Genomic DNA, 27960 nt, shown 5'->3' on the forward strand with positions numbered 1-27960 from the left:
AACAAGGCAAGGTGAAGTTTATTGAAGAATTCATGACAGTATATTTGCTTGTGTGTGTGTGTGTGTAGCCCTCGTGTTGACAGGAAAACAATCCATTCATTAGTCGAGTGTTTTTTTTAAAAACACAGTGATACAAGTATTATTTAGCAGTCAGGACTGAGAGCACCGGATGGAAAATTAAAGACCCGTCCCTGACCACGAGGATATCGACACAATGGTCTCGTCTCCGATTAACGGAGAGTTAAAGGCCATCATTAACTTTTTTTTGGCACAAAGGAATAACACGACGAGTGAACACGTCTGCCAGTGGTAGTTTTTCTTCTTCTTTAGTGTGTCAAAGTTTCCGCTGCCGATATTTGGTATCTTTTCAAGCTTTTAGTGCAAACCTGAAGAACGCTGAAAACGTGTAGTGACGATAAAAATCAGGACATTTAATGAACAATACTAATCACAGCATTTTCGGAAGAATTCATTCACTTTGCATTCATTCGTTTTTTTGTTTTTTTTCTCTCTTTAAAAAGCAACCACATCTTTGGTTCAAAGTTCAATTTATATGACGGACAAATACTGTAGATAAAGAGGGAAGCTGTCATGTACGATATGTTTCACTTCCAGCTCTCAGATGACTGTTTCTTCTTGTTTATGAGACGTCTGGTGCAGAGTCACCTTCTTTAAAACTTGAAGTGAATCACCGTGCAAGTGCTCTGGTTATGTGCTAAAACATAAACATACCGCGTCGTATGCCGAAGGATACGTCGGCTAAAGTTTCAGAATAAAAACTTTGCACTGAAATAGACACAAAAGGTGTCGCCACAACTTGTGTCACCAAGGACAGGAAGACTGATAGACGCTTTTAGTAAGTACTTTTTCTTTCATCATAGACATCACCCTTGGTTCTAATGTAAGGATGTTTTTTTTTTTTTTTTGCAGAGTCAAGCCCAGGACTGTTTTGCTTTCAATCAGAGCTGGCAATGGTGAGTCAGACACGGAGGTGGGATAAAACAAAACCAAAGAGAGAGAGAGAGAGAGAGAGACAGGGACACTCTTTCAACTCATTTGAACTGTCTGCCCATGCAGTCAGCCAAGATCACTGCTCAGCTTATGTCTATGCGAGTGTGTGTGTACAGATACTGTCTATATCTGAGGAGCGACTCGTCCACACTCAAAAGGAAACTGAGCTCTTCTTGCGTGACCCGACAGCAATGCAGCTGCAGACGTGTTGCATGGCTAGCTACTTGTAGTCCTCACCTTCCAAGAACTACAGGAAGAGATCGTGTTGCCAGATTTGTCAAACAAACAACATCCTTTTTTTAGAAGAGAGGCACGTGCTGCACGTTCAGATCACACCAACTCTGTCTTGTTCAGCTTCAGCGTCTGAATGCAGCACTTACAGAAAAAAAAAACTAAAGAAAAAACGAGGTGACACCGCGGTCAGTCACACAGGAAACTGAGAAGGCAGACGACCTCACATCCTGCCTGAGCTTTTTGGAAGAAACACTTCCTCCTTAGCAGCGAGTGCAATTACTTAAGATCTCTCTCTCTCTCTCACGTGAAAGGCAGCGGTGGCGTGCTGAGAGATGAGCAACTGAGATACGACACGACACGACAGGACGAGATACCGCTGAAAACTTAAAGCCCGATGTTTGAGGACGAAAGGCGTGCGTTTCTTTTTAACGGTGATCTTTGGAGGGACGTTACATTCGCAGATATTTCAAGTGAATAAGAAGTGATCGCTGTGAGACACAGAGTTCAGAAACACAACATGATCATATACACTGGTAATGGCTATAAGTTGAACCTGAGGTTCAAAAGGACTGTTTCTTCTTCTGCTCACTGCTGAATGGTAGTAAATACATCAAGGCAGTGCAGAGGCAGACACGTTTCTCACTCACGTCAATCTATAAAAAAAAAAAATCCCCCTGTGATTAACAAAAAGGTCTCGATAGGGAAGGATGTTGTGCGTCTTGATCTCACCTTTAGCCCCGGCAGCAGCTTTGATGCACCGACTGTTTGCTAATATAACTGAAACCATCCTCTGTCGAACGCTGACAGATATCACGTAGATATTTCTCCCATAGAGTCCAGACATCACACACATAATCTTACTGAAAATGCTGCTACTCTGCAGCGGTACAACAATAGCTGTGGGTCTCTCAGCAGCACTTCCAACTGAAGCGTTCTCCATTTGTTCACTTCAGTGTGCGTCTGCCCAGAGCAGCCAGCACCCCCCCACCACCCCGCCCTGGTTTGCCATCAGGGCTTCTTGGCTGCAGTTTTGGCTTTCCCGTTGGGTCCTGTTTTGATCTGGGTCATCTCCACATCTGTCAGGGCGTCAGGGGGAAGGCATGAGCGCATGCGTTCGATGGTCTTCTGGTAAGCTGCCCTCTCCTGCTCCAGAGAGCGGATCATGTGCTTCATTTTGCTCTCCCGAGAAAGGAAGTTCTCGACGCTCGTCTCCAGCGTCTGGATCTTCTGACGTGCGGCCTGCAGGATGTGGACATTGCACCTCAGTAAATACGCAGCATGATGTGAACACATCTGTATTTCTCAACTAGAAGTTAGTGCTAGTGTGACTATGTACCAGGACAAATTATCTAGAATCCACAGATCCACGAGTCCACGACTTTTAGAGAGCAGCTCAACGTCTCTTTGACCCTCATTAAAATGAGAACCATCAGGTGTGACTTGAACATTCCTGCCACACAGACTCCCAAACTACTGATCAACATGTTAAGAGTATCTGGAGAACATACAGTGTTCAATCTCTTTGTCTTGCTATCGTTTTCATTCAGTTTTTCACTTGTGTTTTACTGCCATCTACGGGCAGTCTGAGAAACTACAAGTGGCAACTTCTGTGGATCTTGAGTTCAAACAGCTTGATTTACTTTTATACACGTTTATACGGTTAGATTTTATACCTGAAGTTTTTCCAGCAGGTCCATGTTCTGTTTCTTCAACTGTACGTTCGTCTTTTCGAGTTTGTCGAGCCGCTCGGAGTCGTCAGGCAGCGGCCCGGCGTCTAACATCTCGTCCTGCAGGACGTGGTACTCCACCTCGTACGCGTGCAGCTGTTTGGAGATGTCCATCTCCATTACCTGACAGAGAAACAAACAGGTCACACAGTGAGACAGAGATGTTGTGAAATAAATTATTGCAGGGAACAAACCTTCCTCAACATTCCTCTGTGACGTAGTTGTACAGAAACTAATAAAAACTGGGTGACATTACAATAAACTCAGGTCACTACAGTTCATTTACAGTCATACACCATCCTGGTGCTGTAAATTCTCACTACAGCAACATACTTGCAGCTTGTTGACAACAATTTACTTCATTTAACCCTGTTTGATGAATGTTTGCTGCAGTGTCCAGCTGTTTTAGGAACATAGAAATGAAAAGCACATATGTGTGACCGACTTTTAAAGATTTACATCTCTCTGTGGGGAGCTGAGAGCAGCAGACATAATTGTAGACAGTACAATGACTAGCAAACGAAGAAGCACGGCTTGTTTCGATACAAAAATCCACATTTGACCATGAGACGTGCCCCAAATCTTTAAAGTGAGTCTATTATCCAGCCATATTTCCAGGTATTTATAACCATATTCATTCAATTTGACAACCTTGAGCTGTCTGCACAGAGACAATAGGCTGCAAACTCATGAGTGACCTTGAGAATATCATACATTTTGTTTTGACTTTAATGAAAAGCTCATGTTTGATAAATGAGATCTGAAAGATCTAAAACAGTATAATCAGCATGTGCGTGTACATTATAATTTACCCTTATAATTATTTGACATTACAATAAAAGAGGACCAACAACAGACCCCTGTGGGACACCTACAGCAACTTTAAGAGCACTTTATTTCCAATTACCGGAAACTTCTGCCTCACAGTCAGAAATGTGACTGTCCAGTGTGAACAAGGACAGTTTTTCTACTCAAATCTATTAGGATGATAAATACAGTACAAAGTACAAATAATGCAGCCGTTGTTGTACCATGATCTAAATCCTCATGATTAGTTTTTTATCTCCTGAAAACATTTGAGATCTGTGGGACAATTTTGAAATCAGGCGGTTAATAAAGTCACAGATCTCCACCTTCATGTAACTGTGCAGCTTTTCAGTATTTCTGGATAATCTGATATAAAAGGACAGATTAAAAATATGATCTAGGGGTGCAGCAAAGTGAGTACTGAGGTGCCGAAGGGAAGGTTTCAAATCGTCTTCAGCCTCAGGGTTTAAACCAGTTTACTACAAACCTCGCTCGGAGAAAATGCATCACCAGAGGGGCGGATATTTGATGAAACACCTACAGATGGAGCCACAAGCTTTAAACGTATTGTATCGGGCTAATCTGGAGTAACTGGAGAGGCTCAGCCGAGCAGGTTTGCAGCTTTAAGGCGGATGTGTCTTGTCTTGTCTTATTGTAAGAACACTTTTTCCTGGAAGCGTTCAGCTTACCCGCACACAAAGCTGTCCATTCATGCACGGGTCTTAGGTTTACATGTCTGCGAATATATTTCATGCCATTTTCAACTTCCCGTTCTGTACCTTTGCAATGGTCTCCTCCATCTGTGTGTGCGTGAGTGCAGGAAGTGTAGTTTTCAGATAGTCCACGATGCTCTCAAAGCTGTCACACTCCACTATCTCCCCCTCATGGCTGCTCAGCAGACACAGGGCCACTTTAAAGATCACGCCGGTGCCTTGGACAAACACAAAATCTAAAGGGAGAGAAACAAACACAGGCATAGCAATGAAAAGACTTTATCTTTAGGCTGCCATTTTTACGAGGCTATTTAAAAGTCATCCATTGTGCTGATAAGCATTCATGTGTGAGCAAACAATGTACCAAAGATGCGGGACACAAAGCTGAGAGGGAACTGCGAGGCGAAGAGAGTGAGGAACCACGGCGCGGCGTAGAGGCTCGGGCAGATCTCGTGCTCCTCGAGGTGATTGTACAACTCGCGGTGGTAGTCGTGCAACAGCCTGGAGAGCTGGTACATCTGAATCTGGGGTGACACAGACAGGACAGTGTGCTCAGACAGATAATCCTGCACGGCAACGGGTCTAAACGTGCCATGCCAGAACAAACAGGTATGTCTGGATCTGCAGGTGAACTGGCACATGAACTTTTACCTAAACAGAGAGCTCCTTAAGTATTACCACTGTTGTTTTAAAGGCTTGCAGAGACATGCATCAAGGCCAAGCATGTAATGAGCAGCGCTAACTCTCTTACAATGTTTTACAGCGATCCTGACAAGTGCTACAGTCAGACAGAAAAGAGAAGCAGAAGTTAGCTCGGGCTAAAATTAGACTCCAACGGTCAGGAAATTGTAAGACTGATAACAGAAGAAGACGGTGAGATCTTTACCTCCTCGCACTAGAAAAAACGTCCTCTCGTCTTTGCAAACTTTGGGATCGAGACTAAAAAGAAAAGTGAAGTGCAGCGCAGAGAAGAACTAAGAGGAACCTCTGCTCGGCTGAATGGTTTACCTGATGTAGATTAAACATTACCACGCCTGCTGATGCTTTCACCCCCGGTGAGGTCAGCTGATGTTTAACTGAAGCTAACAGAGCAGGCTCGCAGGTGTGGTTTGAATTAGAGGTGGAGACACTCGACTGTGTGTTGCTGCTGTTAACTACCATCCCACAGGAGGCCTCTCTCTCAGCAGGCAGTGTGTGTGTGTGTGTGTTAGTCACATGCTGTTACATACTGTATGCATACTCTAACATTCACTTTAAAGCCTCTATGTGTGGAGTCTGAGTCAGATCTGTAGAGGTTTTAATATTCAGAGAGTTTGTACAAATACACATCACATAACCAAATCTGGCTCTGATCTGACTGACCTGCAGAGAGACCATGTCGGGTCTGTACTGCTGCCTGATGCCGAGGTCATACATGAGGTACTTGAGCATGTCGAAGGCCTGTTCCTCGCTCATGTGCAGCAGCAGCACTCCGGCCACGAAGCTGATTCCTTGGCAGTAGCCGACCTGTGTGAGCAAAATACGAAAAACTAAAACGTGAGCTACCGATTCGATAACATTCAGCGCACTGAATGCCCTCGAGGGGAAAGCGTACCTCTGTGTCCAGCAGAGAGTAGGCCTTCAGCAGGTTGTAGAGGGAAAGCTGCCCCGCGCCGAGCTGGGCTGAGAAGTACTGGTGGGTGGGGAAGGTCCGGCCTAAGACACAGAGACAGATATTTAAATATACTTCACCCTCGACAAGAAGAAGCAACGACAACCAAACCACTATGACAGCTACTGAGGCTGGAGCTCAAAATACAAAAACATCCTTCGTGACTATTTTACAATTGCGTGCACACCTAGATCCACCAGAATGGCGTGCTGCTGTGCGGTGAGCTGCTTGAGCAGGTCGTGGTAGGCGGTGTCCGGGGCGTGCTGACGCTGGGGCAGTCTGTGACGCAGCCGGTGCTGATGGGAAAGCAGCAGCCACACCTCCCCGCGCCTGCTCTTGGGAACACCTGCACAAAAAAAAAAAGTGTACGTTGTACCGCTGTATGGAGAATTACAGATACACAAATCCATCCTCATCTTCGCAGCCTCTTTCTCTCTCACACACGCCGATCTTTTCACCTTGGCAGAGTGCACGATACATCTCCTCCTTGTCTTGTGGGACTGTCATCCTGCCCGGGGCTGTCAGTTTTCTCTCCCACAATGCCTGCGCATCTTTGGAGCACTGGCCCACTTCTTGGTAGTTCAGCTTCATCTTGCGGATGTGCAGCTCGTCTCTGCTCGCTGCAGCACGATCACGAGGACGAAAAAGAGACAGAAGAGAAAATTCAACATCTTTTTTTTGTCTTTTCGCACCAGGAAATCAACTGTACTTCTGTTTGTGTCAAGTCAGAAATGAGAGCGAGCGTGGATACAGTCCCTCGCACCTTTTGTCGCCGCTCAAAGCCTAAACACAAGCCACAGTAACCCACATAAACACCAAAGATCCATCCTCAATATGCTGGAGAAACTACATCAGGATAGCGGGGGAGAGACTCAAAGGACAAAAGAAACAAAAAAACTTTGACCTGAACATGCAAATAAAAGAAGCCGAATACAACAACAAACACCCGAAATCATGCAAAAACATCTATCCGCCTTGATCCCAAGGGCTTCCTCTTATAAGCGCTTACCTTCTATTGAAAAGCGTTATTCACAGTTAGGTCCTCAGACCAGCATTGGTGTCATAGTAACAAAGAAGGGAGAGAGATGTGTTGGTAGGATATAATATTAATATAAAAGCGACACATAGGCAGGAGGTTGAAGAGGAAAAACGTCTCCGTCTCCTCCTTTTCTCTGAGATCAAGACGTTCACGTTATGAGCTGGGTTTTTTTTTTTGAGCTGTCCGCTGCTAATGAACTATTCGATACGACCTCTGCTTCATCCTCTTGGCTCCAGATAAGAGCTGAGAGGTTTGGAATGCGGCCTAAATAAGCCGAGCCCATTAGAGGGCAATATTTCCAAATGCTGCATCCTGTTGGTTTAACAATTACTGTTAGTTTGAACTCGCTGGGTGTTTGTCTTTCTGCATGCGTGCTCTAAATATAGAACGTGCTCCAGAATCCCAATCCAAGAAGGCAACATTCGACCTCTCAAAATAAACAGACGTGGCCGTGTGGGAGAAGCGAACGCTGAGCCTTCTAACCCCGTACACACTCGCAAAGCTTCAGTTAGGAACGACAAGACTTTAAGCTCGAGCGTGTGGTGAGTGTGAAACTTTCAAGATAGGAGTGGTTGCCACTGGAATAAATATCTTAACAGCCTTAACAATAAGACCCAGTGTGAGCAGATTTCAACATGTACGGCCTCATGACAGACTATAAATACCGCCAGTGTCTGCACAGGAACAGAACACACACTAAAACTACTGAATGATCCAGCAGCAACGAGACTGCGAACATCTTGTTCTTCGTATTCATCATTCATGTGATCAGAGGAAGGTTTCGTTCTGAGGGGGATTATTAAACTTTATGTGCACGGCAGTGAGTCGAACTCACCCTCCAGTCTCTGGTTCTCCTTTTCCATGCGCAGCAGCAGGATCTGCTGATGGATGGCGGTCTTCCAGAGGGCCCGGTAGTCGGCCCTCGTCTTCTTAGGTCTCTCACCCGGTGGCAGCAGGCGGCCCAAAGGATCCAGACTCGGGTCCAAGGCGTGAGGGGAGAGAGGCAACAGCTCCCTGCCGTCAGAGTGGTCTGAAACGCAACATCCGAAAACATCAATATGAAATTTAGATGAACAATGAATCTAATGGCTGAGACTTTTTCAAATGTGAATGTTTGTGTTTTTAGTGTCACTGTTTGGATGTTTATTAATCATCATCGCCCAACTCTGCAGCTCAACACGGCTTTTTTGTGTCTTTTAGCTCACTGTTTTGGTTTTATGACACATTTGCTCCAGTGTTTTGTCTCTTATTCATGTTCCCTGCATGCAGCAGACAGGAGACCACTTCATCCTGTTATATACCTGCACATTTATAGTATTCTGTGAATATACTGTGATCTCTGCACTATTCTTCTGTTTCTGCACTACAGCTCTTTCATTTTAGAAGATTTTGTATCTGTATTTATATTGGTTATAGTTTTTGTGCAAACCTACTTGGCATTAAACCTGATTCAGATTTATTGCAAGAAATTTGTCCTGGTGTTTTTAATGCATTAACAGGCATTAAGTAAAAAATAAAAGAATATAAAGAAGATAAAACATAAAATATAAACAACATAAAGATGTACAATATGTTTTTATGATGTAGAAAAGCTCTGACAAACCAGCTGGAACACTAACTGACCAGAAGACAGACCAAAGTTAATTCTCCTCTCCCTTCAACCTTTACTGCCTTTCCACCACGTATGCATGCACAGTCAGGAGATTAAGAAGAGCATGTTCCTCATCTTCTATGCACTTGTGGATTATTCAGAGCGTATTCACTATACACCGTGCTGCGCCTTGTTCGAACCGCTCCAGGGATTGTGTTACCAGACCTGGGTCCTGCATGGCTGCAGACGGTTTGTTCATGGGCGAGGCGACCCTCAGGAAGATCTTCTGTCTCCAGGAGACCCTGCGTGGGGTCGGAGGGAGACCTCCGCTCACTGAGTCGCTGCTGCAGCCGGACAGGGTCCTCTTCCTGCCTTCCCCATTGCTACGAGAGAAGACATCAGCGTCACAGACACCCGATGAATGAGTCAGGTATCATCTTATGTTACCACGGCGCTCTTTCAGCAGCTTTTACAAATCCACACACACGCACACACACACACAGGAAACAAATCTCAAACATACTGATAAAAAAATATGTACCAGGTGTTGACCCAATGTTAATAAAGCAGAAAGTGTGTGCGTCAGCCACACAAACACAGCTGATGGGCGTGCATGTTTGCTTTCTGGAAAAGGAAGCTTGCCAGCGGAGAAGAAAACTAATGTTTCACATTCATCCAGTCATAATAACATCCAGGCCTTGAGGTTTCTCACACCTGCCAACACAAAACAATGCAGACAATGTAGCAAATCCTACAAGGTCCAAACCGAAAACAAGGCGCTCGGTCACGTGATGAGGGTTTTGTGAGGTGAGGCTGAGCACAGTGCAAGAAATGAGGAGAGCGCAGCCTCTGCTGTCACTAATTCACAGTCACTGACTCTGTAGAACAACGTAATTAATACAATTAATCAAGCTGCATTCGCTAGATTAGACTGTAAAAGGATTATTACACTTTAATATCAAGCTACTGAGTGAGATTTCATGAATCCTTTAAAGTTTAAACAGCCTTTCGTGTCATCGAGGATCACCTGACCGCTGTAGTAGTCAATAAGCTTGCTCAGCACACGAGCTCCCGTCTGATCATGTGGACAGTGAAAAACAGGAAGTGACCTTTGTTGAGACCGTGTGTCCCCGAGGCCGCTGTGTTTTTTTTTGTTTTTTACTCCCTCAGCTGTTCATGCATCATCGTCTCTTTTTACAGACTGAGATTCTTCACTTGGCACACTCTCTCTTAATATGTTTCCCTGCTGCTAGAGATGTAAAGAAAAAAACAGCACTAGGAGGCCGAGGGTGAAGTTATCTCACAGCGTCGAACCTGTTGGCAGATTGAGATTTAAACACCCAGCGGGTCGAGGCTGCGGCTTGTGTTCATCATCGGGGGACAACGTGTGCTGAAGAAGCTCTTCTTCCTCCTTTTGCTGCATTAACAGTGCGAGCGCTGAAGAAAAACATCCATTGCAAAGGGCATTTTACAGCAGCCTGCTCCGCTGAGTCTCATTCATAATGGAAATGTCAACCTTTACTTCCCGCCATGCAGACACCTAGCAGACCCCCGTCAGGGTAGAGATGAAAATCCGGAGGCACACTTCTTCTTTAGTAGCTGATTAGTGCGGCTGAATGTTAACAGTACCATTTCAACACAAACACATCCCTGAGCTGAGTCAGCATGATGCTTAGAGTCATCATGAACAGCACAGGTCAGGAAAGGTGACGGCACGAGCGTGCAGTTAATACAGGCTGTAAATCCAGGTTAAAAACAGCCTCACGTTCACATGCATATACAACAAGAGAGAGGGGTGTATCAGCATCCCCTTCTACTTCGGAGCGAAACAGGAAGAGGGCGGTCCAGCTGCAGAGATGATGGAGGGGGATAAAAACGAAACAGCTGGAAAGTATTTTTAAACAGTGAAAAGTTACGGATAGGAATAGACAGAGAAAAAAACAGCTGGGTGTTAAAAGGTTTGGACAGCCAACACGTACGCGGCTACTGCCATCCCAGCAAAGAGACAGTTGGTACCCTCCCACCCATCCTCCCACCCCTCGATACGTTTGTTGGGTCTTAAAGCACGGCGAAGAAGAAGGGCAGGGGGGCGGGGATGCGTGTCTGAGCACCCCCTCTCACCTCTTGAGGCTCCCACTGTCTGCCAGGGAGCTCAGGGAGCCCAGTGAGCCCTGGTAAATGCTTTTCAGGAAAGTGGGAGCGGAGAAGGAGGAGGGGAGGCTGAAGGAGGACTCACTCTCCGAAACGCTGCGCGTTCTCGAGACGGCCACGGGACTGGGGCGAGAAAATGCCCACAAATTACAAATTACAAAAATAAAAAAAGACATTACACAAAAGAAAGAGCGTTTGGTCAGAGCACAGAAAAAACACTGAGCGATCAAAAAAACAGTGACAGGAAATGGGTGATGCTATTGTTCAGAGATAGAGGAGCAGGAGGAGAGGACTGATCAAACAGACTAGATCATTTAACTCGATGATTAGTTAGTGTTCAACTGATTAAAAAAGGAAAAAGCAACAAGTTCTGATTGTCTGAGCAAAGTTAGCATTGGCCATATCTCCAAACAAAAACACAAACGCCTGTGGAAGAAAATAACGTGGCTGCAGCGTCTCTAACGAAGATGCAAAGAGGGAAGAGGTGTGTGTGAGGTGCAGGTTACCTGCTCTGCAGGAGCTCCGGGTTAACGGACTGCTGCCTGCGCAGCGGAGCCTGTCTGCTCTGGCTGCTCGGCTGTCCCTCGAACGAGATGCGTTTCTTCACAGGTGGATGGCTGAAGGTGTGTGCACGCCGGCGGAACTGCAGTCCAGCTTCCGGGTCATCGTCGGGGAAAGCGGGAGGGGAGCCCGGAGGGGAGTGACCAGGAGATTCTTCATCCTGCTGAGGAGGACAGAGTGAACGGGAGAGAGAGAGAGGTGTCAGTAATACATCCAGATTTTGTGAGAATGGTTTAACGTAATCACGACAAGTTAAACATGAATATCGTGTACAGCTTCACAGGCAGAATTCAAAGGTTAATAAGCATGTTACACATCTTTGGACATCAAACCACACACACACACACACACACAGCCGGTAACTCTATTCCAGAGGCACCAAATACAACAAACACCACCTCAGTTACTCAAGTTACGGGTCTGCACTCACCTAGCCAGCGTAACACGCCACAGCAACACTCGTCCCAGGTCCAACTTTCCACTCAACACCCTTGGACTCCGCGTTACCTCATGCCTGGCAGTACAACTCCCACGTCTATTGTATTCTAATGGACAATGTCCTGTGACTCACGGCTTCACACACTATTGGTGGGGAGGAACTCCACATGAAAACTCCTCCCGTCTCCTCCCTCCACCTCCCTCTCTATGATTTGACATGATGGGACATTTGTGCTGCTTGTAGCTAACTTGAAGGTCTGTTGCACTCGATATGTCACGCGTCGTGATTGTGATTCGCAGAGCGTCTCTGTGAATCAGACCCTCGTGCAGCGCCGTGTCCTATCACGGGGGTTGAGAAGAGGAAGCCAGGACAGGCTCGGCTCAGCAGGCGTACGGCTGGACATCCTGACTGGAGTTTCCTGCCATCGGCATCCTGACACAAACCCCAGAGGGCTACTTGTTGACTTAATCACGGGGCAAACAACATTCTCGTGTAACAATGAGGGTCACCGGTGTGCCTCGAAGGTGAAGGTGTAAGATGGCACATTAAAATGTCACTTCATTTAAACGTAGAACAACAACAGAGGGAGCTCTCATGAAAGTTAAAAATGCCATTACTTGCTCCTCATAAGCTGAACGGTCTGTGTCATCGTGACTGTGATGGATTGATCTGATTTTTCTCTTTTATCTGCAGCAGTCAGTGTTGGTGGTTGGAGTAAAAATAAGAGATGAAGCATCATGGATACGTCCCTCATCACTTCACTCACTCTGTGGTTCATATTCTCTCTAAATCTGACATGACGTGATCGATGTGACAGCTGAGCCTCTCCTCCTTAAAGGGGAACTCCCCCGATTTCACACATTAAAGCCTGTTTACATGTGGTGGAGAAGACGACTGCATGTGTGGAAGAGTCTTTTGTCTTTTGTGGCTACACAGTGAAATATAAGAAGTTATCTAATGTGATGACACCGGAAGTCTCCGGGTCTTGAACGTCCTCATACAGACAGATGTTATCTCCTCCTGGTTCTGCCACCCGTACGCTCAGGACAATCCAAACTTTTCTCGTCTTTTGTTCCCGGTTTGTGGAACGTCCTACCAGTTCCTACTCTTCAGAGAGGACCTCCTCTCCAACACTACCAACACCTGGACATGACACATCTGGATAAAAGCGTCAGCTACATGACTACAAGTTGCAGCCTGCTCTTCATCTCTGCTCGGCTTGAAGCTACACTTGCCGCTCCTACTCTAACACACCTGAATCTCCACCTTAAGTGTTGCATTGTGGGTAAAGTAGGTGCTACGTTAGGTGCACGATGTGTGTGTGTGTGTGTGTGTGTGTGTGTGTGTGTGTGTGTGTGTGTGGAATATAAAAGTTGATATCTCCGGTTCTCCTGCAAACGGTCCATTGTGAGTCAGTTGTGCAATACAAAAACGGGTGGAGCGCTCGTTCGTTTTAACTCCATCGTGACTGATCAGAGTCAGACGGATCATCGCGCACTCGCTCCACATTCTGCACAGCGGTGACACAGCGGAGCCGACAGCTCCAAATGGTTCTCTGATCGCTCTGTAAACACACTCCCACAGCTCGCCGCCGTGCCGCTCCCCTCTTTTGGCCAATTGTAGCTTCATCATGAAACTATGCGGGAATAACAGCGCAGAGTCATGCCTCCATGTGAGGAGAGAGAGAGCTGTTGACACGTTTGCCTCCAACACTCCTGACACTGATGAAAGTAAAAGCATCGCACTGAGGGCAGAGCTGCAACACGACATGCTTTTAAAAGCCGCTGGGTAAGAAGTGAGAATTCCCAGAGTCCCTCGAGTAGTGAAGTTCTGGGAATTCTCGTCTTCCCCCTCAAGGACACTTACCCTCTCGAAACTGCTAATGCTTCCCATGCTTCCCAAGCGGCCCCGCATACGACTGGCACCCTGGTGACAAGAGACGATTATACAATAATCAAACAAACAGATGGATAAAAAGCGCAGACAGGAATAAAACATCGACTCAGAGAATCAGAAGTGACAGGAGATGAAATCCTGACTTGACATTAACTGTGTCAATGTTCAGCTCATGTCTCTCTGACAATAACAGATGGCAGCAGAGGTCTCAGATTGTCTGGATCTGTCTACTAAGGAATTATTCTACTGTCTCGCTGGCAGATATGGGTCAATCCAAATCCTCTGGATGACAAGTGACACGGAAACAAGCAACTGATACAAAGAGAGAGCAGAGAGGCACGGTGGCTATATTCTGTCTGAAAAAAGAAACCTAGACGTGGATAAAGAGAGAAAACGGTAGATACAATAACAGCGGGGAATTGAATAAAGATAAAGGCGCGGGCGGAAAAGAGAAAAACCAACCCGTGCAAAGATGTTCTCCAGAGAGCTGGTGAGCGAGGTGCGAGCTTTGTTCTTGAGAATATCGAGTTTGAAGCGGCTGCTGGTGCCTGCGCCGTCTCCTGATGATGAGCTGTTTGCTGCATTCTGTCAGATGATAAACAAATTAAGAACAATAATAATATAAACAGGAATAATTAATGCATTACAACACGTTAACTGTATACAAAGCACGGGGCCACAGGTTTTTGTTGTCGGTGTTCTGTCATACGAATGATAATATTTAACTTCACAGGCTGAAGTAACAATCCACAACCCCGTCACACTTTAATGTCACGTATTCATCCCTCAGCATCTTAGTTAAGGTGACACACAACCAAGCTTAACTTAGCATGAAAGATGGGAAGTGATGTAGGCTATGCATTTAAGACCACACTGTCAAAAGTTGGCGAGGACGGCAAACAGTCTGAGAGACGAGGAAGAGGATGAGGATGAGGAGGACAGTGCCTGGAGGCCTCTCTTCTATTGCCTCAACCTGCTGCCCAGGCATCGCCACTTCGATGACAGCAAGCAAATCCACACCAGCAACCCAGCATGTTCACCGGGATGCACTATCGGAAGCATCTATTCAGTTTCTTATAGAAATATCAGGCTTAGTTGGAGGAGCTACAGGTATAAAAAGAGGCTGCCTGGGCCTCAGTGAGGAGAGTCTGGAGTGGTTACGGTGGAAACGTCTGTGGAGCTCAGAAACTGAGAAAGAGACTGCGTTGTACTTTGAGTTATTATTATTTTTATTATTTTGTTGGTTTGGTAATATGTGTTTGCACCTTGGGAGGTTGGAAAATAAACCGCAGCATCACTGTTTTTCTGAGTGCACACAAGTCTAAAACAAATAACTCACAGAAAAGTATCAGCAAAACAACCGACTTTGACTTGTTTGTTGGCATTCGAGGACTCGGACTGGCTAGTTTTGAGGTAAATAATCATGTAATCACTGAAAACCTGAGGCCACATTCAGACAGGACCCGTTTTGGCCGCAGGGGTGTACACCAAAAGAAGTCAAGGATATTTTAAGTTTTTAGGTGTTCACCTTACACCACTTGGTTTTGTTCCTTCAGCTCTTTAGTGAAGTTAAAGCTCATGAATAAGTCTATAACTGAGAATCTATGAGCATCATTTTGAATTCATTTCATCGTCTTCATGGTGAAGCATTTACCTGAGGGGCCTCTCCGATGTGGAGGTGGGACCTTTGTTTGGTTTCACAGAGCTGTCTGAGGTGGAGAATCACCAGCTCGTTCTCCTCTTGGTCTGAGCCGGGCTTCGATCTCTGCACACGTGGATAAAAAGAAATCATTTACCGAAGAACTGCTGGTAATTTTAGCGGATCATCAAGCAGAGACCTTACCTGAACCCGCTCGAAAATCTCCACCTGCTCATTATCAGTCAGCTGGGAGAGATATTTTTGGATGGCTAGCTTTGCTCTGGGTGGATAGAGACCTGGGAACAGAAGAGGAAGAAAGAATTCTCCTTTATGTTGCTGCGTGCATCAATATATTCATGAGACTGTGACTGTGCGCGGCTTACCTTCAATCCGCTCGCAGAGCTTGTGGAGGTCGTGCATGGGGCAGGCTTCACATAGCTGGATCTGGGTCTTGTTGCTCTGTAAGGCTGCTGCCGTGGTGAAGGCCTGCTTCAGGGTCAGCATCACCTCATCCACCTGACAGTCAAACACGAAGGCAAGACGAGCACACAAACAGTCGAGATTAGAAAAAAGGTATAGAGACAAACTGAATAATTGACGTGTTTCGTGTGACTCACCAGAGATTCACTGGCACACTGGAAAACATAGCACACATATTGACTGGGGCCGGATTCTGCCGGGTCCCGACAGATGAATCCAAAGTGGTCGGACTGCTTGATACCCTGCGAATCACAGCAAGAGAAGTCAGTCTCCAAAAAAAAGAAACTGCAGTTCCTCTTGTCGTCCACTTGAGGCTGGCTCCAGAAGAAGTGAGTCAGTCTCCATAAGTCCCCATGTTCAAATGTCCAACTTCACAGCAGAAATAAACATGTTTACAGCCTGGTACAAAAAACAGTTCTGGTCTCTTATGGTTCAAATTACATTAAAAGGTCCAGTGTGTAGGATTTAGTGACATCTAGAGGTGAAGTTGCAAACTGCAACCAGCAGAATACCCCTCGCCTCACCCTTCCAAGACTGTAGGACAATCTGGAGCTACTGTAGAAACATGGCAGACTATTATTTGAAGCCAATAATATCCTGCTAAACTTTACACACTGGACCTTTAAGACTTTTAAGACAGCGCGTTACAGGTGGCTTGTTTGAGCACCGAGGCGTCGCTCGGCTCCGCTTAGATCCGCTGATGATCGACGTCTTTTTTTTCCAAATATCTATGTTGCTTTCACACCAGGATAGTCCGGAATGCTGAAAAATTTCACACCTTCATTTGGTTTGGTTCACTATCACACCGCCTGGACAACGTAATGCAGTAACGACAGGTGCTCGTTTAGGGGCGGTATTGCCCCAAAAACAAGCACTGACTGACTGACAGGAAGAAGAAAACCTGGCTCACTGATCGGCTTTCTGATCTTTGGTTCACTTGCACAGCGGGCCCAGACCCATGTTTTCAGGAGGACCGGAGTTCAGATCACCTGCCCAAATGAACCGGACTATCCGGGAAAACAAACTCGCCTAAATTGGACCAAACAGCACCGGTGTGAAAGCGCCCTTAGAATGACGGCGGCCAGAGCTTCAAAACGTCTCTATGCAGCATTTGAAGACACAGGACTGCATCAAACTGATAAAAAATGTCATTTTATCAGATTAAGGATTGAAAATAAAAAAGCTTTCCTGTAAAAAACAAAAAAAAACATTTTCAGATGCAGAGAAGAGATGTGCATGACATTAGCCGGAGCCTTTCCTCCTGCAGTAGAGACAGCGGAGAGAGGTTTTCAGTGTAAACACAGCAAGTGAAAATAAACCAACCTGACAGCACGATGAGATATCTTTAAAGTTCTTCTCCAGCACCACAGTTTTACTGTCGGGACTTATGAGGTTCACTTCAAAACGGCCGACCTGTGAAACACAAAAGTATATTTTACGGAGGCATAAAGAAGTATTCAAACACTGTGCATGGATCATGGTAAAGAGTGTGTCATGATGAGGGCTGCGGCTATTCTGGCATACATAAACAAAGTCAACAAGGTCAACAAGTCCACACCAACGATTTTTCCCATAATTGACTGCTATGTGCAGTATCATATTGAGCGTTTGGTTTTAAATTTAGCTCCATGAGGAAATGGGCACGGGGTGCGAGGAATGGCAGCCGGCATGCCTTTTCATTTTTTTTACACCGGTCACAAATTCTACTCAGGAGTTACAGCCTCTTAAACCGAAGCGGCAACACACAGAGAGGCCGACCTCGTCTGTACATTATAACTGCCAGCCACGTGCGCATAAAAATGATTTGCGGCGGTACGAAAGCTCGCGGGAGGCTGGACGCAACAAAATGCAAAGAGTGTGTGACAAACAATGACAAATGGTGCGACGCCAAGCGAAGCAAGCGTCTGGTTTTTCCGGCGTGACAGATGGAATCAAGTTCTTCGAGGCGAATTATGACTCGCAGATGAGTGAGAGAAACGAAAAAACATCCATCCATCTCTCTGACAAAGGGAGTATGTTTAGAGTTCTGCTCATAAACCTGCCATCCACTGCAAATCTGGACTCAATCCAAAGAGTATAAAATATTCCTACAACTGTCCTCCATCTCTGTCACGCTCAAACATGGTCAGTACACTGCAAATGATTGTAATTCAGATGTAATAGATCCTCTGATCAAGCAGCAGCTGCCGTGTGTGTCTGTGAAAGCTGCAGTTCCTCGAGCGTCCACCTGAGGCTGGCTCCAGAAGTGAGTCAGTCTCCATAAGTCCCCAGTTTTGGTCTCTATAGCCAGGGGAGGAGGAATTTTTATAGAACTCACCTGTTCAGATTATATTAAGACTTAAAGTTTTGCAGGATTAAGAGCGTGGATGTGTAACCGACAGGTAGGTGGCGTTACAGATGGTTTGTTTGAACAGCCAGGCATCATTCGGCCCGCCGATGATCCACGTCTTTGTCAATTTCTGGGACCTAAGTGCATGCTAAACCACAGTTTTAATCAGAGAGCACTGCTGTCCTGATAAAGCTCCTCAGTGCTGTGTTCTACCAGCGGATTGAGCATCTGCACTCAGCTGGACGCCAAGATAAGAAACGTCTGAGCCGCTAACTCATCCCGAACCTCAGCGAAAAAGCACGTCATTACTTTTCATGGAAATCAACCACAGTCTACCTGGAAGAGCATGGTGCGGTTTTTGTCCGCGTCGGATGGCTGAACATGATTCGGTGCACTGGAGTGTCGTCGACGCGTGGGGCCTATCATCATGCCTTCCCCCGGCTTCCTCTGCATGCCCCCTGCCATGCTGCTGCAGCGCGTACGAAACTCTTGAGGCTCCTCGAATCCAGAATCCTCCAGGATGCACTCGGGGAACGCTCCGCGGAGGCTGCTCTGACTGGTGCTGCTAGACAGGCCTTTAACTGAAACACATACAGCAAAGACACACACTGATATATAACATATGTAGAGCGTGTGCTATGAAACTGTAGTTGTTATTTCATCCTAACCCTTAATCTGCATGATGCTCTCATCTCTACCTCCGCTCATGTCCTCCACTCCGGGGCCCTCTCCAGGCTCTTCTATACTCTTAGTCAGGACAGCGGACAGTGGGTCTCCTTCTGCCCCCACGACGAACTCCACAGGGGGACTTTCTGTGGACCCTCGCTGGCCGTTGAGCAGGCGCAGGCGCTTACGCTCGACCTCGTGCTGATGAAACTTATCAATGCAGTCATCGATGAGGGTGGATGGAGCCTTTTTGTGCAGGACTGTCACCTTGAATTAGATTTACAGATTTAATTAAATCGCCCTATCAAACACAAAACATTTCATATTGAAGGTTCATTTCTACCTTGCCACAGTAAAGCACTTCAAACTTCTGGGAGTTGTAGAAGGCCTCGTCAGCTTCCTGTCTGGGCTTGGCGTCTTCCTTCAGGGCTGATTTGGACACTTGGCGAATGCTGCTGATCACCTCGGGGACCTGAAGGAAAAAAGGAGAGTGGAACGACGGGATATGATGAACAGGAAGACGTTAGACGAGGAAAAAAATCCAAACAAAGGAGTAAAGGAAGCGAGCTGGAACCAAACGGCAGGTCGCAACTCCTCCATAACGACCGAACAACACGAGGAAAACAACACAATGGAGACAGAGTAACACCAATTACAACACAACTATGAACTCAAATGACACGGTGTGACTTTGTGTGTGTTTATGACACTGAACAAGATACAGCGTGTGATATTTAGTGGCATCTAGTGGTGAAATTACAAGTGCGTAGGAGAATCTACGGTGGCCTTCATGTGCCAAAAGAGTAGCATGTTGAGGCTATTAAGGTTCCTTTAGATACATTTATTTATAAACTGTATTTAGTTATATACGCTGTAAAACTACAGGTCATAGCAAATGTCATGTCTAGTAAGCGACGTAAGGGTAAGAAGCTAATCTATTGCTTTGATGCAAAGATTTCTACCTCCCTTGGCTTTTCTTGTGCGAAATAATAGGAATGCAAAGGGGTGGAAAGTTTCTGGTAAATTTCTAAAAAACTTTCCATGGAAAGTTAAGCTTGGGAATTTTGAGAATATTGAAACTCCAAGGGAATTATGGAAATTAATGGGAATTAACAACAATTAAACAACAATAGCCCTGCAGTAAGCAGTGTGCTATGTGCCTGTGATAGCAGATATTCAAATGTATTTGCATAAAATCTGATTGTTTTCGTCAAGATTATGCTAAAATATGTTTTCCTTTTCAACTATATCTAAGTTCCATGTTAAGGGCCAACCTTCAATTTAGTAAATTCCCAGTTTATTCCCATGAATTCCTGTTAATTCCCATGGAAAGTTTCCAGGATGACTATAGTCATCCACTTGTTGACATTTTACTTAACAAAACACGAAAGATGGTGGATTCTGTGTAAGAGGACCCGCTCCATATGTAGACATAAAAGGCTAATTCTAAGATAATAAAACAATAACGGTTCATTTCATGAGGTGATTATATAATCACTGAAAACACAGTTATGCATGTTATATTGCATTTCTGCTTTTTGACACACTGACCCTTTAAAATAAATCTCCAAACACGGAAATCAGTCAACACGGAACAAATTAAACTATGTTTAGCTCGCAGTTGCAGTTCACCCCCCAGACCTGTTCTGATTAACAAAGAACATGACCTAACTTCATGTTGCGACTTTAAATAACTCAAGGCTGAAAAGAAAAAGTCTACTAAGTCTAGACCAAACACTACACTGGTAACAGAAGCAGGCGAGGAGCCAGCAAACACCCACACTCTATAGGACTGAAGACAAAACAGAGCGCTGGAGGAAATCAGAGACTTGAAGGTCACCGAGCCTGTTTCTGCACTGCACTGTGTGAAAGGCACTCACACCAGGAATGATCATCAAATCTGCCGTTTCTAATTCGCAATGAGGAAGAAAAAAAACAAGTCAGGACAGTAAATGTGAGTCTAACACTGTTTGGCAAGACTCGGAAATTTGAGGCCATCCCTCAGTCTCATTAATTTTGACTGTCAGGCTCCTAAAAACGTGACAACGCCTAGAACCAGGGTCGCAGCCAAGGTCAGCCAAACAACGTGTTTAAGACAACAATGAGCCCTAAAACAAACACACACACACACATACACATACACTGCAACACATCCCCAGCCCTGTCTGATAAGAGCTGCACGCTGACTGTTGTGCAAATATAATTATTGTGTAGACTATAGGGAGGGTTATGTAACACAAATGCATCAGAGGTGTGACCAGAACGAGAGGATAAAAAGGAGAGGGCAGGCAAACAGGAAAGGAACGACTGTGAATAAAAGAAAACATCCTGACAAAGTCTTTTCATGGACGTTGTCTATGAGAGACTGAGGCTACGCGAGCTATTTTAAAGTCTCATTTCCTAAGTGCCTTTTCAAGGGTTGAACTGTGTGACAGAGAGCTGTATTAAGCTGAGGAACTCTGACTTGTGTAATTCATTTTCTAATGTTGGAAAGGTTTTTCCTGGAAGACCTTCAAATAACCCTTTGAGATAAAAACCAAACAGAGTTTTCTTTAGCTTAAAAAAGGTACTGTGTTGTAGGGTTTAGTGGTGTAATCGCTGCATTGCAGTCTCCTCACAATGACCCTCGCCTTCCTAGAAACATTCAAAAGGCCGTGTTTAAAGTCAGTATTTAGTTTGTCTGTTCTGGGCTACTGTAGAAACATGGGGTTTCAAAATGGAGGTCCCCACTGAAGAGGACCCGCTGTCTACGTAGACATAAAAGAATCATCTTTAAGTAACAAAACAAAATAGAGATTCTTATTTTCAGGCGACTATACATGCATAAAAACATAGTTATGAATATTATATTCCATGTCGTACTAATTCTGAAAATAGAGGCCTTTAATCTTACACACTGGCCCTTTAATTAGCTACCTATCGGAAATCCTTAATTAGCTTAATTAGCTGGAACATTAAAAAATATGAGCTGGAAACAGTGTTTTCAAATAGCTCTTAGACCTTTCGTTAGCTAAATTATCTGAAACAATAAATATAATATCTGGAAACAGTGTTTTCCATTTGCACATGTAGCTTTCGTTAGCTTAATTAGCTGGAACATTAAAAATATCATCTGGAGACATTGTTTTCAACTAGCTCCTGGAGTTTTCGTTAGCTTAATTAACTAGTTAGTGTTAACTTAAATTTGTTGGAAAATTAAAAATAATACCTCGAAGCAGTTTTCAACTAGCTCATGGACCTTTCGTTAGCTAAATTAACTTGCTACCATTAGCTTAATTAGCTGGAACAATACATATAATATCTGGAAACAATGTTTTCCATTAGCACATGTAGCTTTTGTTAGCTTAATTAACTGGAACATTAAAAATATCAGTTGGAGACAGTGTTTTAAACTAGCTTGTGGAGTCTAGTTAGCTTAATTAGCTAGAGTTCGTTAGCTAAATTAGCTGGAATATTAAAAATATCAACTGGAGACAGTTTTTTCAAATAGCTCTTGGACCTTTCGTTAGCTAAATTAACTTGCTTAATTAGCTGGAACAATAAATATAATAGCTGGAAACAATGTTTTCCATTCGCACGTGTAGCTTTTGTTAGCTTAATTAGCTAGTTAATGTTAGCTTAATTAGTTGAAAAATTTAAAATATTAGCTGGAAGCCGTTTTGAACTAGCTCGTGGAGCTTTCGTTAGCTTAATTAGCTAGCTATTGTTAGCTAAATTAACTGGAACAATAAATAAAATAGCTGGAAACTGTTTTCCATTAGCACATGTAGCTTTTGTTTGCTTAATTAGTTGGAATATTAAAACTATCAGCTGCAGACATTGTTTTCAACTAGCACATGGAGCCTTCATTAGCTTAATTAATTAGTTAATGTAAGCTTAATTAGATGGAAAATTAAAAATATTAACTGGAAACTGTTTTCAACTAGCACATGGAGGTTTCATTAGCTTTATTAACTAGAAGTTGTGACTGGTAACAACAAACACATGGAGCTGTTGTTAGCTCTAGTAGCTGGATGAAGGTAATTCAAAGACCATGCTCGTTTGGGGAATCACAGCTGCTGTCACGTCCTGTCCTGCACCACTTTGTCACGGAGCAGGGAGAAAATGACAGCAGCGTGTTAACATTTCAAGGAACTGCTGGATTATACATGAGTAAGATGACGCTGCAGCACCATTTGATCTGATTAATTATTTGCAGTCAACCCAACGCAGAGCCAGTCAAGGTGCTGGCGCTCATTCCTCGGGCGGAGACGTGCACGGGCAGGCAGAAAGCTGTTAGGGCAGTGAGAGGAAAGTCACATGAAATATAGTCAAACATATCCAGAACCTTCAAACTGGGTGTTACATCCAACCTTCACCCACCATTGCATGGCTTCATTGAACACTATCCAGAGCCTGTCTGCATAAACACCTGCAGCTTTAGAGCTTAGGAGAAAACAAACAGCAGGATTGTGAGTCCTGAGCGCTCACTGCATGCATAATGTAATGTATAAACCCCCCTCACAATAGACCCCGATCATATCTGATCAAACAGTAGCTGGCACACGCTCCGTGTTGCCTTTATTGGCAACCATTAAGCCAGAAACACAGCGAGGAGCCGGCACGCTCTGCAATTAGAGCCAATTAGAGACACAAAGGTTATCGTCGTGTCATGCAAGATAAGGATGGAAGCAGTGAGAGTTATGCAAGACGCTTCCTCATGTCAGAGCCGAGGGCAAGATTACACAAAGAAATCAGTAAGTCGCTCAATGCAATGACTTCGTTTGTCAGAGATAATGCAGATAATGCTGCTGCTCTCCTACACGTTTGTCTTTGCGTGGCCTTCCAACCATTGGTTCTACTGTTGTCATGTGTCTGCAGCCGTGACGTCCTCCCGGTGCTTTTCCATCCCGCCTGAGGACAAACTGGACAACCGGTTTTGAACCCAGTTCATGTCCTGACACACAACAAAGGCTCCTATGTTACCTTAACGTCGGGTGCAAGAAGCTCGTGGAATCAGGTGCTCTTCTTCTTCTTCTTGCATCAGATAATACAAGATTCATAAACTCAAGTTTGTTCCTGCAGATTGAGCATGTCACCTTCTCTCAGGACAACCAGATACGAATCTACAGTCTTCAGTTTCTCACTTTGGGGGAAATGCGATCGGAGATCTCACCTGTCCTGGCTAACCAGAACTAGCTCAGGTGTGACTCTACAGGCTCGTTAACACCTCGCATCAGCAGAAAACTAAACGTCTGTGCTCTGAGACGAATGCTAACTTTTCATCCCTGACTCGAGTATGTCACTCTTGCTCTGACTTGGCTGTGTGTCACCGAGGGATGATAAAGCCAAGACCACAAGACAGTTACGAGGGTCAGCCAGTGAGAGATTTCTCCTCCTGTGGCTCGGCTCCAAGTCAGAGCAGAGGTGGATCCCACTGCTCGCTGTGCAGGCTCGCTGTCTGCTGCTGGCTTGATAACAGCACGACGACGCCGTTGGGTCGACTCGGTGTTAAATTCATGCACCCTGCCACGAGAGCCTCTCAGAGGACGTAAATGAGTACCCCGGTTTAACTTGATATTATTCTAGCAGCATGTTACATACAGCCCATCGTCATGGATACACCAATGAAGACTCCAGAGGCGACTGGAACACCTTAATGCATAACTGAGTGATGTAAGAATATGTGAACACCTGAGTTGGGCCGAATGACGCCTGGGTGCTCAGACAAGCCACCTGTAACAGCACCCACCTGTCAATCAAAAGCTAAACTTTAAGCCTTAATATAATGTGAACAGGTGAGTTGTATATAAATTCATAAACGGGGAAATTAGCTACAGAGACCAAAACAGTTTTTTGTACCAGGCTGTAAACATGTTTATTTCTGCTGTGAAGTTGGACATTTGAACATGGGGACTTATGGAGACTGACTCACTGCTGGAGCCAGCCTCAAGTGGACATTAGAGGAACTGCAGTTTTTTAGCGTTTGGCTTTATTTCCCCACCTCAGCCATGAACCAGGACTACAAACACAGCGGCGGCAAGCGCCTGAAGCAGCTCTTCAGAAATCTCTGTCCATTCTTTATACTTTCACTGCTCTCACCACATTTCTGATGTGGATGCGTCCTGTCACGTCCACAGCTGAGCATAGGTTTCAAAGTAATGTCTTCAGTAAGGACAACAGTAACAACGTTTGCATCACAAACAGGAAAAACCTGGTGCATGATCATTAACCATGACTGCATTCCACATGGTCCACCTTGCACATGCTGCTCGCCCCCGACTGCCAAACTGGTTTTTGTTGCGCAGTAATGCCGAATGAGGTATGTTCAAGACTGCTGCACGTGTTTGGATCCCCGACAGAGAGGCTATACACCTCGAAAGAAGCGACTTGTTGCCTCTGTCTGTCTTCTGCTCTCAGCTTTCAGCAGCAGCACACAAACAGCCGGCCTCAGACTCTGTACATAGCACAGGAAACCTGAGACAACGCCGGCTTAAAAAAAAAAAGAAAGAAAAGAAAATGTGAGCATGACTGCATATCTGTTCGTGAACGTTATTTCCTTGTTCGCTGAGGAAACAAGAATAACTTGGACAAGTGTAAGAGCTCAGCTCGCCTTACAAGCAAGGTGAAGAATCATATTGGCATAACACACACACACACAAATAACACACAATATGCAAACACACACAAATATTAGTACAGTGTCTTACACATACAGTATGACCAAAACAAAAAAAAACACATGACACACGCTCACACATTTAAACCTCGACGACTCCCACGTTCCTGATTTTTTTTTTTTGGACTGTTTACCACATTTTTCGGTTTATTACTCAAGACTGGCATGCTGATCAGCATGTAAATGTGCTGACTCGATACTGTGCATGTTCAGTTGTTGTTGTCACACGACAGAGAGAGACAGACAGAGACAGAAAGACAGACAGACAGACAGAGAGAGACAGAGATGTCTGATCTCCTAAAGAGGAAAAACACAAAGATGGATTAACTTTGTCCAAAAAATAAATAAATAAATCCAGGGTGCTCTGTTTATCTCATTCTCACTGACTGGTGGCCTAAATACTTAATGCCAAAGCAAATATGTTTGGCCCACTGACTAATCTACTATGTGTGTGTCTATATGTGTGTGTGTGTGTGTGTGTGTGTTTGAGATTAAATAACATAGCTGTCACCTCAGGGAGATTTCAAGTCAGGCTTTGCAAAAACATCATAAATCCTGACATCATGGTAGTTTTATAGTTGGAAACTTTCCATGGGACTTAACGTGAATTTATGGGGATAACCCCAGGAATTTACAAAACAAAACAGGGAACTTAAATGTAGTTGAAGGGAATTTTTTGCACAATCTTGACTAAAAACAACCAGATTTTATGCAAGTAATGCAGAGCTATTGAAGCCACGCCCCCTACCTGCACAGGTGATTTCTTAACCTTTCCTAATAATATTGTCCAATAAAATAATTCAAACTTGTGTTTGTTTGTTTTTTGCATGCATGAAAATGTTTATATTTACTTTTGGATATGATAGTTGGTTTAAATTACCCCCAATTTCCAGTTAATTCCCATGGAAAGTTTCCAGAAATCTACAGGAAACTTTCCAACCCTTTGCAACCTTATTTTAAAGTCACCCCAGCTCTTGTGTCTGCAGCAATAATAGCACTATTAGGCTCTCCTGGCCCGGATATGACGTCTAAAGGTGCGTTTGTTTTGGGTTCTGGCCTACCTGGTTGGGGTCGCCGGCCTTGAAGACGTGACAGGACATCTCGGACTCGGGGTTGTCCGGCTGTCCCCGCAGCAGATAGGCGAAGTACGTGAGGTCGTTGCTGTTGTGGATGAAGCGGGAGATGAGCTGCGCTTTGTGCTCGAAGATGAACACGGAGGAGTTGTTGCTGCTGCAGGGCACGCAGCGGATGAAGGGAGGGTTGAGGACCAGCTGGACCTCTCTCGGCTGCACCGCGGGGCCGCAGTCGCCTCTCTCGCTCCTCCTGCGGATTTCGGCCACCAGCCACGGCAGCATGGGCAGGGTGGTCCGCCTGTCCAGCGTGGACCAGCCGATGTAAGTGAGGGCGAACCTCCTGTCTGACTTCGGAGGGCTGCTCTCCCTCTCATCCTGGCTCTCCATGTTGATGTGGGACTTAAAAAAATGACTCTGAAATCAAACGGTGCCGATGAACCATCCCCCGGGTGGAAGTTGCGCGTTACTTTGCAACACTTTCCATGCCCACATCCACAGTGAAAGTTGCTCCAATGAGGCGATTAGCTACGTGCACAACATGTGCTCGCCCTGTCGATCAGCTGCTACACTCCATGTTCTCCAAACCACTTTTTTTTTTTTTTAATCTCGTTTTCCTTCAAGGATTTCAAGGAAATTCACTTCTGATGTGCGTTTGTGCCTTGCGCCCCTGCCCTGCTCTGTCCCTCCACTGTTTGCATGGGCAGCGAGTCAGAAGCTGAACAGTCCTGCACTGTACTGTCCCAGCACAGCTTGCTTGCTTGCTAAAACGTGGCTGTGGATGGCTCCTGTGTAAACACAAGTCGCCCTCAATCTGATTTCTTTGACGCGCTGCGCGTCGCTCCTGCGCGCACAACCGGGGCGGCGCATTAACACAAGCCCCAGCCCTGAAATCCCGTTACGCACAAGCTTCACCGGCGAGTCCTGTGGTGATAAAATACATACATTGGATGATTGTTTATCGCCTCTTAGTGCAGTCTCCTTACTGTGTGATCCTTTCTTCCACAACGCCTTGGAGGCGGAGCGGCTGCCTGTGCGCGTCGACGAACCCGCCCTAACCATGCCATATGTTGGAGGAGTGGGCAGGGCAGAGCCACCATGAGGAACGTGACAGCACGTAGCTCCACCTTTCTCCACAGCAGTGCAGAATAACTGGAAAGTCTCTTCCATGGTAGTGCAAGTGGAAAATGTTTGCAGCTCCCATATGGCACTTGGCACTCCAGGCCTAGAACTCTGCAATCCTGCCTACACACAAACACGTGAAAGCAGTTAAAGAAATTTAAAAAGTCACTTCAGAG

The 27960-nt window shown here is 45.2% G+C and overlaps 1 protein-coding gene across 5 annotated transcripts; it reads right to left on the reverse strand.

Moving 5' to 3' along the window:
- Positions 1 to 27910, reverse strand: tbc1d4 (TBC1 domain family, member 4). 5 transcript variants are annotated; one of them, XM_019257409.2, is made up of 24 exons: positions 26654 to 27910; positions 19278 to 19406; positions 18967 to 19201; positions 18605 to 18849; positions 17263 to 17352; positions 16077 to 16181; positions 15843 to 15975; positions 15664 to 15755; positions 15475 to 15585; positions 14283 to 14405; positions 13791 to 13850; positions 11431 to 11645; positions 10895 to 11047; positions 8999 to 9156; positions 8018 to 8212; positions 7153 to 7155; positions 6602 to 6763; positions 6331 to 6489; positions 6087 to 6187; positions 5855 to 5998; positions 4857 to 5016; positions 4559 to 4728; positions 2919 to 3095; positions 1 to 2484 (listed from the first exon to the last, which is right to left on the reverse strand). In XM_019257409.2, the coding sequence occupies exons 1-24, from the start codon at positions 27050 to 27052 to the stop codon at positions 2254 to 2256; spliced, it is 3750 nt and encodes a 1249-aa protein (XP_019112954.2). In that variant the 5' UTR covers positions 27053 to 27910; the 3' UTR covers positions 1 to 2253. The 5 variants fall into 5 exon arrangements, with proteins under 5 accessions (XP_019112954.2, XP_019112953.2, XP_019112955.2 ...); XM_019257408.2 differs by having other exon boundaries at positions 11431 to 11648; XM_019257410.2 differs by lacking the exon at positions 10895 to 11047 and having other exon boundaries at positions 11431 to 11648; positions 26654 to 27909.
- Between the last annotated feature and the right edge of the window lie 50 nt (positions 27911 to 27960).

The sequence above is a fragment of the Larimichthys crocea genome, chromosome XVIII (genome assembly GCF_000972845.2).
Source record: "Larimichthys crocea isolate SSNF chromosome XVIII, L_crocea_2.0, whole genome shotgun sequence".
Classification (NCBI taxonomy): Eukaryota; Metazoa; Chordata; class Actinopteri; family Sciaenidae; genus Larimichthys; species Larimichthys crocea.

Bases quoted from the DNA above. Each gene is read 5' to 3' on its own strand.
- tbc1d4 (XM_019257408.2), bottom strand. From the start codon at position 27,052: ATGGAGAGCCAGGATGAGAGGGAGAGCAGCCCTCCGAAGTCAGACAGG. The intron at 19,202-19,277 runs GTAGAAATGAAC...ATCTAATTCAAG, and splicing joins AAGTGCTTTACTGTGGCAAG to GTGACAGTCCTGCACAAAAA. The intron at 5,999-6,086 runs GTACGCTTTCCC...TTGCTCACACAG, and splicing joins ACTCTCTGCTGGACACAGAG to GTCGGCTACTGCCAAGGAAT.